Source organism: Corythoichthys intestinalis, chromosome 16 (genome assembly GCF_030265065.1).
Source record: "Corythoichthys intestinalis isolate RoL2023-P3 chromosome 16, ASM3026506v1, whole genome shotgun sequence".
Lineage (NCBI taxonomy): Eukaryota > Metazoa > Chordata > Actinopteri > Syngnathiformes > Syngnathidae > Corythoichthys > Corythoichthys intestinalis.
The window spans coordinates 4,868,209-4,884,441 of record NC_080410.1 but is presented as its reverse complement, the minus strand read 5'-3'; the positions used below and the strand labels follow the sequence as shown (position 1 = coordinate 4,884,441).

The 16,233-nt window shown below is 38.4% G+C and overlaps 1 protein-coding gene and 1 long non-coding RNA gene across 2 annotated transcripts in view; one reads left to right on the top strand and one right to left on the bottom strand.

The window, feature by feature from the left end:
- The first annotated feature begins 5,459 nt into the window (after positions 1-5,459).
- The window catches only part of rdh8a (retinol dehydrogenase 8a), a 33,196-nt gene continuing 22,422 nt past the window's right edge, over positions 5,460-16,233 (top strand). The window contains exon 1 of the mRNA XM_057861381.1: positions 5,460-5,787. Coding sequence (XP_057717364.1) covers positions 5,682-5,787 — 106 coding nt within the window. The 5' untranslated portion in view covers positions 5,460-5,681. The remainder of the gene's footprint in view (positions 5,788-16,233) is intronic.
- On the bottom strand, positions 10,511-12,024 carry LOC130932032 (uncharacterized). The gene is made up of 3 exons (XR_009067344.1): positions 11,828-12,024; positions 11,631-11,693; positions 10,511-11,358 (listed from the first exon to the last, which is right to left on the bottom strand). It is a non-coding gene; the product is annotated as an uncharacterized LOC130932032 (long non-coding RNA).

Below are 16,233 nucleotides of genomic sequence, written 5' to 3'. Positions count from 1 at the left end.
ACCAGGCTAGGACGACTGAATCTGCAATAGTTAAAACGCTTGGTGTAAAGAAATCAACTGTGGGAGCAATTATTAAAAAATGGAAGACATACAAGACCACTGATAATCTCCCTCGATCTGGGGCTCTATGCAAGATCTCACCCCGTGGCATCAAAATGATAACAAGAACGGTGAGCAAAAATCCCAGAACAACACGGGAGACTAGTGAATGACCTACAGAGAGCTGGGACCACAGTAACAAAGGCTACAGTAACACAGTGCGCCGCCAAGGACTCAAATCCTGCACTGCCAGACGTGTCCCCCTGCTGAAGAAAGTACACGTCCAGGCCCGTCTGCGGTTCACTAGAGAGCATTTGGATGATACAGAAGAGGACTGGGAGAATGTTTTATGGTCAGATGAGACTAAAATAAAACTTTTTGGTAGAAACACAGATTCTCGTGTTTGGAGGAGAAAGAATACTGAATTGCATCCGAAGAACACCATACCCACTGTGAAGCATTGGGGTGGAAACATCACGCTTTGGGACTGTTTTTCTGCAAAGGGACCAGGATAACTGATCTGTCTAAAGGAAAGGATGAATGGGGCCATGTATCGAGAGATTTGGAGTGAAAATCTCCTTCCATCAGCAAGGGCATTGAAGATGAGACGTGGATGGTTCTTTCAGCATGACAATGATCCCAAACCCATAGTCAGGGCAACAAAGCAGTGGCTTCGTAAGAAGCATTTCAAGGTCCTGGAGTTGTCAGCCAGTCTTCAGCATCTCAACCCTATAGTATATCTGTGGAGGTGGTTGAAAGTCCGTGTTGCCCAACGACAGCCCCAAAACATGACTGCTCTCGAGGAGATCTGCATGGAGGAATGGGCCAAAATACCAGCAACAGTGTGTGAAAAGCTTGGAAAGAGTTACAGAAAACGTTTGGCTTCCGTTATTGCCAACAAAGGGTACATAACATAGTATTGAGATGCACTTTTGGTATTGACCAAATACTTATTTTCCACCATGATTTGCTAATACATTCTTTAAAACTCAAACATTGATATTTTCTGGTTTTTGTTTTTTCCAGACTCTATTTCTCATGGTTGAGGTTTACCCATGTTGACAATTACAGGCCTCTCTAATATTTTCAAGTGGGAGAACTGTATTTGCAACTGTATCACACAAATAAATCGTTTTTAAAAATCATATATTGTGATTTCTGGATTTTTCTTCTTAGATTATCTATCTCACAGTGGACATGCACCTATAATGACCATTTCAGAGCCCTCCTTGATTTCTTAGCGGGAGAACTTGCAAAATGGGTGGCTGTTCAAATACTTATTTTCTTCATTGTGGATAGATAGATAGATAGATAGATAGATAGATAGATAGATAGATAGATAGATAGATAGATAGATAGATAGAGAGAGAGAGAGAGAGAGAGAGAGAGAGAGAGAGAGAGAGAGAGAGAGAGACTGATATAGAATAAAATAGAAATTCATAACTAGTTTTATGCATTATTTATCAGTTAAACAGTGAAAATTAGAGGAAAACTTTGCATGTCGATTTACATAGTGCACCCCTGAATCTTCTACTTGCGTACCTAAAATTGTAATTTAGAGGCCACTGTGCTCCTCATAAAGAATGTTAGTCTGAAGCCCTGTATTTATTCGGGCAGTAATTTAACCTCAGAGCAATTCGAAACCCTTACGTTTGAAGACTAGTGTAGCATGTACTCATTTAATTGTTGGTATGCTACTAAAGGTATGTAATGTAAAGTCATAATATAATGATTTAACCATGCTGTATCCGTGATTTAAAATTACGTAGTATTACAATTTTAATCTCGCAATTTCCTATGTGATTTTGGGAAAGCGAACTATTTCCCTTTTAATTTAGGGAAGATAATTAATATAACGACTTTTATCTCCTAATATTACGACGTATGACTTTATTCTCGTAATATTATGAGATTAAAATTGTAATATTTGTAATATTACGAATTTAATCTTGTAATATTAGGATTTTTTTTCTTATGATATTATGACTATTCTCGTAATATAATGACATTAATTGTATTATTTCAATCTTATAATGTTACAACTTTATTCTTGTAGGCCTATCTTTTCCTTTCTTTTTGTGGGCCTATTACTCCGTCAGTCCAAAACTGGGCATTATCTTTTTAGAGTAGCGTAGCCAACATTGGGACAGAGGTTGATAATCCAGTTTTTGAAGCAGGTTACATTACATTATGTCCCCACAAGCCAAAACGCATGTCGGGCTCACGCATTTGCACTTTGACCACACTTGCTAGAAAACAATATCACGTCTGTTTGAGCTCTTATCAGATGATGCACTTTGACCCCTTTTAACATCAAACGTAGTGAACATGACTGGCGTGATAAGTGATCTGTTGAGGAGATTTGTTGTCAGTTGCTTGATCTGATTTTTGGATGATGGTGATTTAATTTTTGATAAAATGTCCACAATGCCTGCTTAATCAGTAATTGGATGTGTTCGCCGAACCTGTGCTATGCCTTCTGACCACAAGATAGCAGCAAAACCTAAAGCATTAAGTGGGTGTATTAGACTTTACAAACAAAAAACAAAACAAAAAAAAAAAACACACACACAAAATGTGACAATGTGGCAAAATGGAAAAAAATGAATTACAGATAGATACATTTTCTGCATAAGTTTGAAATTTTTCATGTGAAAAATGTGGAATTCTTGACAAAGTGAATTTCAACATAGGGAACAATGGTGGGAATTAGGTAAGCGATTGTGAATTTTAAATCAATTGGAAAATTAATAATTTGGGTGTTAGGTCATGACAAATGACCCTCCATAATGTGACTAGTTTAGGCTTTATTATTAGTTGAGAAATGTGGAAGTAGGTATTCTGATGTTTACTTCAATTAATCCTTAATAGAGCGCTCATTTGCATGCTCATTCGCGCCTTCCGGTCAAAATGGATTGGACGTCTAGTGCCGTCAATGGCACTGAAGCATGAGCATTCACAGCCTGTCCTGCCAGTTTAAATTAATAGGACATCTGTCGTTTTCAATGGCAGTCAAAGGATGAAATACTATGAAATTTAAAAAAGTAAAATAAGTATTATATACATCGCCTGGTCTATATGAGGTTATGTTTTAATTTCACAACCCCCCGCCAAAAATGTTTTGAATTCAACATTAATAAAGACAAAAACACAACAAAACAAAATGTACATACAAATAATAAGACATTCCATATTCAATGGTGGAATGTTACTAAGTAAAAGTACTTTTTACTGTACTTAAGTTTTACTTAAGCTTTACTTCAGTACAAATATGAAGTGGTACGTTTTGGTTTTACTTCACTACAGTTTACAGCACATATCTGTACTTTTTACTCCACTACTTATAAATTGTCGCATACATTAAACGTTACTTTTGTTTGTTTTCTCATTGTAAATTGATAATTTCGTTTTCATGCCTCCGACGCATCGATAAGCCCCGCACAACTATTGTATACCGTAATTTACCCCTACGGCAGCAACACGAGTACAAGCAAGACTAGGCAGGTGAACGAGATATTGTATATATAATAAAGGGTTTGCACAATATTGTACAGTAGGTGGCAGTATGCACCTGGTGGTTGCAATTCGGCCATTAAGATAATTTTTTTAAGCTTATTAAGCTTCTGTTCACAGGGCAGTCAATTTTATTACTTTTTCCCATTCTGCATGGTTTTAAATAAAACTGAGCAGTCAATGAACTCTATGGTTCTTTCTTTGAATACTGACTCAGATCCCTGTATTTACGTATGTATGCTTGTATATTAAGGCTGCAAAAACTAATCGATAAAATGGATTAATAAATTAGTTGCCAACTAATATGATAATCGATTTTGTCCCGTTTGGGTCCTTGTTTGCGTGTAATGTGAGGTTGTGCGTGTGCACCAGTAATTAGGGCAAGAGAGAGAGAGTTCACTGCTGCAACTGCTGCTGCAACTACTGCTGCTGCTGTTGGGTTGCTGAATTAATAATATTACTAAGTGTCGAGAGGTATATTGGCTTTTGTGTTGTTAGATACAGCATGCCTCAGTCAGACGTTGAGTATATAAAGCCAATTGTATTGTTTGTATTCTGTGTTGATGAGACGTTACTACTTAGCACGGAGTGCTAAGCTAGTCAGTGATTATGCTAATTAGTGTCTTAAGTGTGCGTTTGTCTAGTGTTTTGGAAAAGCATATGAGCACTTATGTTATTGTTACATAGTAAAGTTGTCTCATTTATTTTTATAAGGAAACCACACAAATAGCCACTTCATATAAAAGCTTAGACTGACCTTTCAACACAAACTCAAAACTAAATTGTCATACAAGAGTGTGCATTGATATTGGATTTGGATTGTATTTAAGAACTACTGTTTGATAAAGAAATCAGATTCATGACAGTCTGCCTCCTCCTTATTAGATTTTGATGTTTAGTTTGTATAAAGAAGTCGACAGTCAGAGAAGTTGTCTACAAATGGAGAGAGTTCGGCACTGTTGCTTCTCTCCCAAGGTGTGGCCGTCCACCAAGGATGACGCGAAGATTTCAGTGTGATGGTTCACTTACTTATTTCCCCCCGTTCTGTCTGTTATTGCTGCTGGGGGGGGTGGGGGGGGCACAAAATATTAAATGTGATGGTTCACTTACTTATTTTCACCTGTTTTATCATTGTTTGCATACTATCCTTATTAAAATATGAAAACCTATGAATGTTTGGGGTAGTTTTAGTTAAAGCAGACACTGTTTTTTTCATCTGCATGATTTTGACAAAGATCAGATCACATCTGATGGTAATTTTATGCAAAAATGTGTGAAAATTCCAAAAGGTTCAGATATTACATTATTGCATTGGGAGAAAATACTTGTACTTTTTATTTGTAAAGTACATTTTAAAGCAAGTACTTTTGTACTTTAACTTGAGTCATCCTTTTCTTAGATGCTTGTACTTTTATTTAGGTAATGCTTTGCTACTGTATCTATACTTTTAAAGTAAGTAAAGTAAATAAATGAAAAAAAAAAAATAATAATAATAATAATAATAAGTGAGTAGCCTACTTCATCCACCACTGTCCATTTTATATCTTTGTTAACTAATTACAATTTAATTCAATAAATAAATAAAAACGTAAAATGATATTCTAATTTAGACTATTTGTGGATGTGAAATGTTCCTAGTATACAATATATATTTTGATTCAAAATATGTGCTGAAATTTTTATTGTTAATCTTTATCATATGATTAGTCGACCTTTCATGACTAATTTTTTTCCAACGCAAAACTGTCTTATGAAAGCGTTTGTCGTGACGTAACCCGGAAATATCCGCTATCAACAAAACAACGTGTCCATATTGCAATGTCAAATAAATACATAGTGTCACATTGTGTCCCGCTTTGTAATCACATAAGTACTGCCCCTTCTGTCACGCGCACGTACGCACACGCCAGCCCTCCCTCCCTCTTAATTTGTTTTTTAAGGAATTACTGTAACTTCATCGTAATAAGCCTAAACGTGCTGGGGCTTGCGTGCGACGCCAAGTATTTCGCGGCGAGCATGTGACCGCATTTAAACGCTCACATGGCCGCCGAGGCGATCCGCTCCTAGTCGGGGCCCAGCGAGCGAAAGCATCCGGAGGCTGCACGGCGCCCTTCTCCGCCGCACTCATCATGGCGAACGGCGGCCAGAAAGTTGTGCTGATCACCGGCTGCTCCTCCGGCATCGGCCTGAGAATCGCCGTCACGTTGGCCGCAGATGAGAAGAAGCGTTACCATGGTAAACTTTTCCATCTTGACTTCTACTTTTTACTCGGAAAAACGAGTCCGTGTTTACTTTTTCGTCCGTCCCCCCGCAGAGCTTAACCGTGCCACCGAGGCTCATTTCACGCATTTGCAGATATTGTATCTATATCCATTTTTAACAGGGAGGATTGGGAATTAGTCACCCCTCTGTTTTGTGTTTTTCATGAAGCATTATCATGTGAAAAGCCCTTCCCCGGGCCGGGGGGCTCCGGAGGGACGTGGCTTTCCAGGCACCGTCGTAAAAAAGGAGGCTTGTCACTTCTCTTTCATGTGACTTCTCCAGCAAGAAGCCCCCCTCCCTCCCCCGATTTTGGTTTTAACGCTGCCCATTGTACGCGAGGGCACCGCTCGCCCCGCTTTTAGTGCCGTGTCTAATAGGCCTACAGTGGCCATCGCTTAAAGAGAGGGGGGCAAAGTGTGAGACCTGTACAAGCTGGGGCTCGCTCTGACGCCAGGATCTCTGTTTGAAGTGTTCAGTTGTGCGTGGGATGTTGGCCCACGCTGGTGCCACTCAAGCTCCTCTCTATCTTCATCACTGTCTGCACTGTAAAATGTGATAAATTGACTTGACCTAAAAAAGAAAGGCAAACTTGCTGCCTTAAAATATAATTCGTGTTACTTACATTAATTAGATGCAATTCACTTAATTGTTTCAAGTTTCAGGAATAAAATTAACCCTTTAAGGCCTGGGCGCAGTGGCGTCGTTAGGCATACTTTAGGGGGACTGAAGCCCCCCTAAATAATTTGGTTTTATTTTATTAAAAAAAAAAAAAAACACACACACACACACACAAACAATGCTGACATATTCACTATGAAGTTTCCAGAATATTAGTTTAAATCACGAACTATATAACCTATCATTATTAACTTAAATCTGTCAGTTTCCCCTCACTTCATATAGTAAGGTAGAGAGCCCCTTCAGTGCGTAATTATCCAATCCATTCCACTTGTTCATAAAGAGAATGCCCACATCACTGAAAATGCACTTTTTTTTTTTTTTTTCTCAGTAATGAGTAATCTAATTAATACTTTTCCCATCTTTGCAACACCATTACCAATACTGAGGATGTGAAGGGGCATGTTTCTACAATTTGGTTGAATGAAAGGCAAGTTGTCTGATTTTGCCAGCTTTCTGGATAGGGTAGAGCGTGAATAGATGGATGAAGGATGAACATAAGAAGGTTGTCCAAGAAAGTGAGTATTTATCGCTGCTGATAGTAACAGTTAGCTCCAGCCCCCGAATAACAGCAGAAAGTACCATGTAATTAATAAACCAACTGCTCCCTTTTTTGACTGATAAAAACCTGCCTTGCACACTACAGAAAATCTCTGCGCGCGTCTTACCTTTGTTGTTTTGCGGTTAAAAGTTACATCCCAGCTTTAAAATAACGCTGTTATTTACCTGCTGCCAGATAGTTAGTCTGAAATGCATTTTGAAGATCTAGGTTGTTTATAGAGGTCTTTTTTTCAGCTGTCTTTGGGGTGAATTCCTTCTGGAGTATCAGCTGTGTTTCTAACCTAACTTATAGAGTACAGGAGCTGAGCTCATTCACATATGATTATCATCAGTGAATGATCAATATAATACAGTAATATACACTAATAATAATAATCACTCCTCCACCTTTATTGACCTGTAGGAGTCATAGCAGAGGGATAGACCAATTTGCCACTCTTAAAAACGGTACGACAATGGCAGTGTTTGATGCTTCCATATACCAAGTAACTTCCAATTGAAGCCATTTTTTTACCTGTTGTTCTACTATATTAAAAAAAAAAAGACTGTAACGAGAACAACAATAATGATAATGATAGTAATTAATTATTAGTCTTTCCTAGCTGATTTTGAAATTTTGTGCTTGTACACTTTGTTCACTTACATCCTGGTCATCTCCTGGGGGCTAAGCCCCTCTGTTCTTAAAACCGAGTGACGCCTCTGCCTGAGTTTGCATGCAGTTGATGTCGCCTTTATATTTCAAATAAAAAATTGTTCACACTTGCCTGTTTGGGTCCCTTTTTCAGGACACCATAACCTTCATGTCCAAACTAGTGTTTTCTTCACTGACCAGTTATAATCAACATTTTGGACCTGTGTTGTTTTTGGCAGCCCTTTTAATTTTCGTCTTAGTCTTTAGGACGAAAATACTTATTAGTCTTAGTCATATTTTAGTTACATTGGTATGAAAAAGTATATAAAACCTTTTGGAAATTCTCATTTTTCTGAATAAAAACACCATCAAATGTGATCTGATTTTCATCAAAATCACAAAGATGAAAATACAGTGTCTGCTTTAACTAAAACCAACTAAACATTAATTGGATTTTATATTTCAATGATGATAGCATGCAAAAAATGACAGAAAGGAGAAAAATAAGTATGTGAACATTCTGCCTTAAGAGACTTAAAAAGCATTTGAAACCAATTTTTACCAAACATTTTAAGTCAGGTGTGTGCCCAATCACTGATGTGTGGTTTAAAGCTGCCTTGCCCACTATAAAACACATACCGGTGAAGAAATGTCTTGGTGAGAAGCGTTGTCTGATGTGCATCATGACTCGGTCAAAAGAGCTGTCTGAAGACTTGCGATCAAAGGATACAAAATCATCTCTAAAGGTCTGGATGTTCATCAATCGACAGTCAGAGAAGTTGTCTACAAATGGAAAGAGTTTGGCACTTTTGCTTCTCTCCCAAGGAGTGGCTTTCCACCAAAGATGACACCAGGAGGAAAAAAAGAACACTGGAGTGTCTGCCAAAGACTTACAGAAATCACTGGCACAGTCAAATATCTATGTGCACACATAAACTATATGTAAAACAATGGAAAAGAGTGGTGTTAATGGAAGGATTCACAGAGGAAGCCACTGCTGTTTAAAAAAAAAAAAACAACAAAAAAAAAAAAATTGTTGCTCGTTTAAAGTTTACAAAAAGGCACTTGGACACTCCACAGACATTTTGGCAAAATATTTTGTGGACTGATGAAACCAAAGTTGAATTGTTTGGGAGTAACACACAACGTCATGTGTGGAGGAAAAATGGAACAGCTCACCACCATTAACTCCTCATCCCCACCGTGAAGCATGGTGATGGGAGAATCGTGATTTGGGGCTGTTTTGCTGCCTCAGGGCCTGGACAACTTGCGGTCATTAATGGAAGAATGAATTCAAAAATCTATCAGGATGTTTTGCTGGAAAACCTGAGGCTGTCTGTCAGACAGTTGAAGCTAAAAAGAGGATGGATGCTGTAACAAGGCAATGATCCAAAACACAGAAGTAAATCAATTTCAGAATGGTTTCAGAAGAACAAAATAATAAATAAGTGGCCAAGTCAAAGTCCAGACTTGAACCCCATTGAGATGCTATGGCATGACCTAAAGACAGTGATTCATGCCAGACGTCCCAGGAATCTGACTGAACTACAACAGTTTTGCAGAGAAAAATGGGCCAAGATTAGTCCTGATCGATGTGCCCAACTGATGCAGCTACATGAAGCGTTTGGTTAAAATTATTGCTGCCAAAGGGGGTTCCACAAAATATTAAGTGTGACTTACTTGTTTTTTTCCTTCTGTCATTGTTTGTGTAGTATCCTCATTAAAATATGAAAACCTATAAATGTGTGGTTTTAGGTAAAGTAGACACTGTTTTTTCATCTGTGTGATTTTGACAAAGATCAGATCACATTTGATGGTGATTTTATGCAGAAATGTGAGAAATTCCAAAAGGTTCAGATACTTTTTCATACCACTGTTTTATAAAATCAGTTCATCTTCGTCTAGTTTTAATCAATGAAAACTCAGACAAAGTTCGTCAAGTTTAAGTCGACAATCCTCAAAATGTTTACATCCATAAAGTTAAAATTTTTAGTCCATGAATAAATAAATGAAAGGTTTTCAGCAAATTCAAATGAGCATTGACAGACGAGCATATAGTTTTAGAGTCTACAAGGACACTCAGCAGGAAAACAGCACATTACTGCATTAGCAATTAATTAAACTCACCTCGACGCAATGAACTTTATATAAAAAGTTTTCCAAGAGTTTAAAAAAACTCTCTGAGTAACCACGCTGAATGCTAATGCTAACACGAACGCTATGCTAATGGTACAAGTTAGTTTAGTGTGTGATGATCACTCAGCACAGACCTTTAAAGGCTAACGCAACATGGCATAGCCAAGATAAGAAAACAAAACTTACCAAGCAGCACCTGACACATGTGTTTCACAATAGGAGCCTGGAAACCCTGTGTGTGGGGCGGCGGGGGGTGGGGGGGTCGTGGGGAGGCGCAGCAAGTCACATTTGTGACACGAACAAGCACTGCTAAGATGCATGCTAACTACACATAAGATTAAAAAAAATCACTCATTTTGAACTTATGACCGAAACTGGTGAATTTTCATCTCGTTCTCGTCTCGTCAGATGACAACTGGCCTCCATCTCGTTATATTTTCCCGAGACACACTTTTAGCCCATCATCGCCATGAAAAAAATATTCGTTGAAGAAATATTTTCGTTATCGTCATCCTTGACGAAAACAACACTGTTTTGGACCCTAAAAGAAATTGTCAAAATTTGCAATATTGCTGTCCCATTGACAACCAGACATGCTTAACGAAACATTTTGAAGCTGTAGGATAAGCATTCAACAGAAAAGATGAGACTGAATTGTTTTATATTCGATAATTCAACAGAAACAGCAGGTATAGTCATAGGCGATTTTGTCCTTTCTATGTACTATGGTCAAAACGAGTTATACACAATAGATCAACAGTGCAAAATAGTTACAGAATATTTACAATAAACCAGTTTAGTTCATTTTCTTCAGGCATGCCACTCAGTTTCATCCTGGAACAAGAGATGGGGCAATGTTCCACAGCCCACACTTTCAGGGATTGTCATTTCTTCTTCTGCCCTTTGCGTATTGCTATCACCTTTCGTACTTGCTGACTTATCCGAAGAAAACAATGACAAATCTGGCCCATCTTCTTCCTCGAGTTGATGAAATAATGCATTAGCTTGTTAGTATTTGTTACTGTAACCCCTGTAGAGTCTACAGGAATTTTTCCAATTGGGCACGTGCGCTTAGGTTCGTCTCTTGAAGGAAAATTTTGGTGTAACAAGAAGAATTTCGAACACAATAAATAACTGGAGCCACGAAAGGGTTAAAATTCAAAATTATAATTAAAAGAGAAAACTATGTACAAATATTTACAATATATTCACAATGACTGCCTATTAGAGCCGGCTCTCTAATATACAACAGTTCAGATTGGTGCCAGAAAAATAATAAATTAAAGTGTCCCTTCAAAATAAGTGAAGAGTGTCTCAATTTGTATGAAAATAAAAGTGCACTGTTCAGTTTTTTATCCTATCCACTGCAGAAGCAGTTCGCAATCCTACCACACTGGAGAGGTAGGAAGTGAAGATTGTGCTCCTTGGGAAAAGGAAGCAGCCAGGTCCGTCAATCAAGGGTTAGCTCGCCATCCCCCTCTTCAGGGAGAATCCAGAATCCAAATCCAATTTAATTCAAGGTCGTCAAAAAATCTAGCCTGTATAAAACAAGGCTATTAAAATCTAATTCTTTTTCTAATTCCCAGCCAATGTTATTTTTAACATTAACTACAGTTCAACTCAATTTGATAATTGGGTTGAGTCTGTTCTCATTTAAACAAATACAGAAATCACATTAAACATTGAAAAGAAAAATAAATGTTGCCATTGTCAGCAATTTAGTATCACAGACAATAGGAGTGCATATGGTTCAACTGCTGTGACTACATTATAGCACTTGACTGTAGTTCGCACATTTGAAGTAACTCACCAAGATGCTTTCAAAGAGCTCCACAAACTCCAGGCTCAAGGAACTCCGGTTCCACTCCCTTCTCTATTCGTCAACATATAGGATGACAATTATTTTACTAACTTTAGTCAACAATGAGTCGTCATATTCTTATTAACGGCCATACTGGCCAGCTAATGCTAGTATTAGCGCCGATTAGCTCTATAGGCTAAACTTACCAAGGACGAGTAAACTGCCCTTCTGCCTCACGCACACTGTCTCCAACTCAGCCCACGCTGATAAGGAAGTGCTATAAAAGTTTAACTCGCTTTTTGGAAGGATATTAATAGAAAAATGTCAAATAAATTCTCTCAGTGGCTCTCGTATGCAGCACCTCTCTGCTGGAGTAGCTCACAATGTGGTCAGTTGAAAAAAAAAAGGGTCGGTCTCATCATGTTGCTGGTAATTTTCCACTGGCCCTGTGCTACAGCATAGGGGTGGAGACCCGTTTCATCTATAATTCACATTTTGTGAATTAGATCATTTTTTAAACTAAAATAATTGAAATGCAAATAAAAAATTAAAAATATTAAATTCCATCAAGTTATTCAATTGAAAATATTTACTCAGTTATCCATTGGGTTACATTACTATTAGCATTTAGTGTTGATTCATCCAGCACGTTTACCAAAGTTGCTCGCTGACCTCACCTCCCTCTCGTTGGATGGCGCCTCGCTCGCAATGTATTTAAAGTTTTCAGATGACGGCTTTCCTTCATGACCTGACAATGGCTACTGCTATATTTAGTTTTTCGTGGTGCTTTCATTTTTGAAAAAGGATAAGAAAGGATGGAAATATGGACATAAACACATGGCCCATGCAGTGTTTTAATGTTTATATATGAGGGCAATGAAACTATGAAACTCAAATGACATTATCTTCCGTTTTACTTGGTCGATTGACTTCAAGTAAAAATGGGCGTGGACCTCAACTTCCGCACTTTCAAACGAGACCAACCAGCGGCACGTGGGTGACGTCATTACAGCGTGACCAGGCTTCAAAGATGATATGCCTACATATGTCACAGCCGAAACATCCGATAAAAAGGGTTAACCTTAATAATTGGATTATAGTAAATTTTTTTTGAGTTTGTAATACTCAACTTGAATGAATTAGATTACAGTAACTTATTTATTGTGAACCTCCAATACTGAAGGGATGCCTTAGAATGGTGACGATACTTGTTTAAACATATATGTGTGTGTATATATATATACAGTGGGGTAAATAAGTATTTAGTCAACCACTAATTGTGCAAGTTCTCCCACTTGAAAATATTAGAGAGGCCTGTAATTGTCAACATGGGTAAACCTCTACCATGAGAGACAGAATGTGGGAGAAAAAAAAAAACAAAAATCACAATGTTTGATTTTTAAAGAATTTATTTGCAAGTCATGGTGGAAAATAAGTATTTGGTCAATACCAAAAGTTCATCTCAATACTTTGTTATGTACCCTTTGTTGGCAATAACGAAGGCCAAACGTTTTCTGTAACTCTTCTCAAGCTTGCCACACACGGTTGCTGGTATTTTGGCCCATTCCTCAATGCAGATCTCCTCTAGAGCAGTGATGTTTTGGGGCTGTCGTTCCGTCAGATAATGGTCAGTTTCTCCCAGAAAATGATTGCAATTACAAATGCTTTGGTAGTATTATGTTCATTTATTTTGCTTGCAATGAAAAAAATAAATCATTTTCATTTTACACAAAACTCCACAAATGGGCCAGACAAAAGTATTGGCACCCTCAGCCTAATACTTGGTAGCACAACCTTTAGACGAAATAACTGCGAACAACCGCATCCGGTATCCATCATTGAGTTTCTTACAATGCTCTGCTGGAATTTTAGACCATTCTTCTCTGGCCAACTGCTCCAGGTCTCTGAGATTTGAAAGGGTGCTTTCTCCAAACTGCCATTTTCAGATCTCTCCGCAGGTGTTCTCTGGGATTCAGGTCTGGACTCATTGCTGGCCACTTTAGAAGTCTCCAGTGCTTTCTCTCAAACCATTTTCTAGTGCTTTTTAAAGTGTGTTTGGGTCATTGTCCTGCTGGAAGACCCAAGACCTCTGAGGGAGGCCAGGCTTTCTCACACTGGGCCCTACATTATGCTGCAAGTTTTGTTGGTAGTCTTCAGACTTCATAATGCCATGCGCACGGTCAAGCAGTCCAGTGCCAGAGGCAGTAAAGCAACCCCGAAACATCAGGGAACCTCCGCCATGTTTGACTGTGGGGACCGTGTTCTTTCCTTTGAAGGCCTCTTTTTTCCCCCCATAAACTCTATGTTGATGCCTTTTCCCAAAAAGTTCTACTTTTGTCTCATCTGACCAGAGAACATTCTTCCAAAAGGTTTTGGGTTTTCTCTGGTAAGTTTTGACAAACTCCAACCTGGCTTTTATGTGTCTCTGAGTAAGAAGTGGGGTCTTCCTGGTTATCCTACCATAGAGTCCCTTTTCATTCAGACGCCGACGGATAGTACGCGTTGACACTGTTGTACCCTCGGACTGCAGGACAGCTTGAACTTTTAGATCTTCGTCGAGGTTCTTTAGCCACCGTCCGCACAATTTTTCGTTGAAATCTCTCGTCAATTTTCCTTTTTTGTCCACATCTAGGGAGGTTAGTCACACTGCCATGGGCTTTACACTTATTGATGACACTGCGCATGGTAGACACAGGAACATTCAGGTCTTTGGAGATGGATTGTAGCCTTGAGATTGCCCATACGTTCTCACAAATTTGCTTTTCAAGTTCTCAGACAGTTCTTTGGTCTTCCTACTTTTCTCCATGCTCAATGTGGTACAAACAAGGACACAGGAGAGAGGTTGAGTCAATGTTAATCCATTTTAACTGGCTGCAAGTGTGATTTAGTTATTGCCACCACCTGTTACGTGCCACAGGTAAGTAACAGGTGCTGGTAATGACACAAATTAAAGAAGCATCACTTGATTTTTCAAAGTGTGCTAATACTTTTGTCCGGCCCATTTTTGGAGTTTTGTGTAAAATGATAATGACTTAATTTTTTTTCCCTTTCTCGCTTGTGTTTTTTTCATTGCAAGCAAAATAAATGAAGATTTTTCTACCAAAGCATTTGTAATTTTGGAATCATTTTCTGGGAGAAATTGAGCATTATCTGACAGAATTGCAGATGTGCCAATACTTTTGGCCAGCACTGTAATTATGATGGTCTTATGGCCATCTTATGACAAATAAAGTGTTATCTATAGAACCAAAAAAAATCAACAAATAAGCCGCACTGGACTATAAACCGCAGGATTCAAAATGAGGGAAAAAAGTAGCACCTAATAGTCTGAAAATTATTCTTAAATTCTTAAATTCTTAAATAAATAAACTTTTCTGACAAACGAACTTTTTCAAAGATTAAATCTACTAATTTATTGCTTAAAATCAGTCTGATAAACTCATACTGGCAGATAATTTCACTCATTTCTAGTAGATATACACTGAAAACAAGGGAATTTAACTAGTTTTAAGGAGGTGTGTTTTTGCAGTGTAGTATTTAGAGGTGCAAAAATGAAAATTGTCTCTTGCCTCCTTGGTAATATTATACTTCATATTATTTTTCTTGTACCACAAATTGCACGAAAACCCATTCACGATCCCCTTCGGAGTACTCCCCGCCCCTCTGTGGCTTTGCTTTGAGAGGTCGCCCTCTGTACTGTGGAGGTGACCCAAGAATTTCCTCAGACCCAATGAGAAAGAAGATTAAATATTGCATTAAAGCAGTGCTTAGTTGGCTAAAGACAGAGCAACACAGCGCGGTTGGTACAAGAATGTTAAAGCGGCCCAACAGTAATTCCTGCAGGAGCCCCGGAGAACAATGGGCCACTTGTTCATTCCGCAGCCAAACATACATTTCTTGGTGCGCGCCACGGTCTCGCAAATTGCTAAATTTGACTTAATTCGTTTCGTAATATGACATGATATCCTAGGTGTACTTGCAGACGCTCTTTGCCTGACACAGCAATGCCCTCCATAGGCTTCGTTACGAAATGGTACCCCAACATGAACATTACTAACTCTTTCAGTGTTATTTACGATGATGGGCGTACAGTCATGCGGCATCATTCTGCTGTATATTTAAATGAATTTGTCACAAGTAGATGCCCAATGCATTTGAAGTGGGAGGGTTTACAGTGAATGAACGAATGTCGCTTCTGGGTGATTTCCTGTGTATTTTGGGGCACTTCCTGTTAATTTAGAATCAATTTCTGGTCATGTAGGTTCAATTCTAGGGGACTGCCTGTTGATTTTGGAGCATTTACGGGTCACGTCCTTTGGATTTTGTGCCTCTCCCTATTGAAATAAACTCTGTACTCTCTAGGTCTGTCGCAATATGCAATAAGTCAAATAATCACACAGTAAATAAAAATGAGGTCTTTAATTTTCCAGTGCGTGAATACACTTGTGTGTATGCGTGTGCTGCTCGGCGCACATGCGTGTTGATTGCATATAAGACTCCAGTTCCTTTTACAGATGTTTATTGGTTATCAACGCACAGTACAATTCAATTTCAAGCATACAAATTAGGGATGTCCTGATTGAATATTTTTGCATCCGAGTCACATGATTTT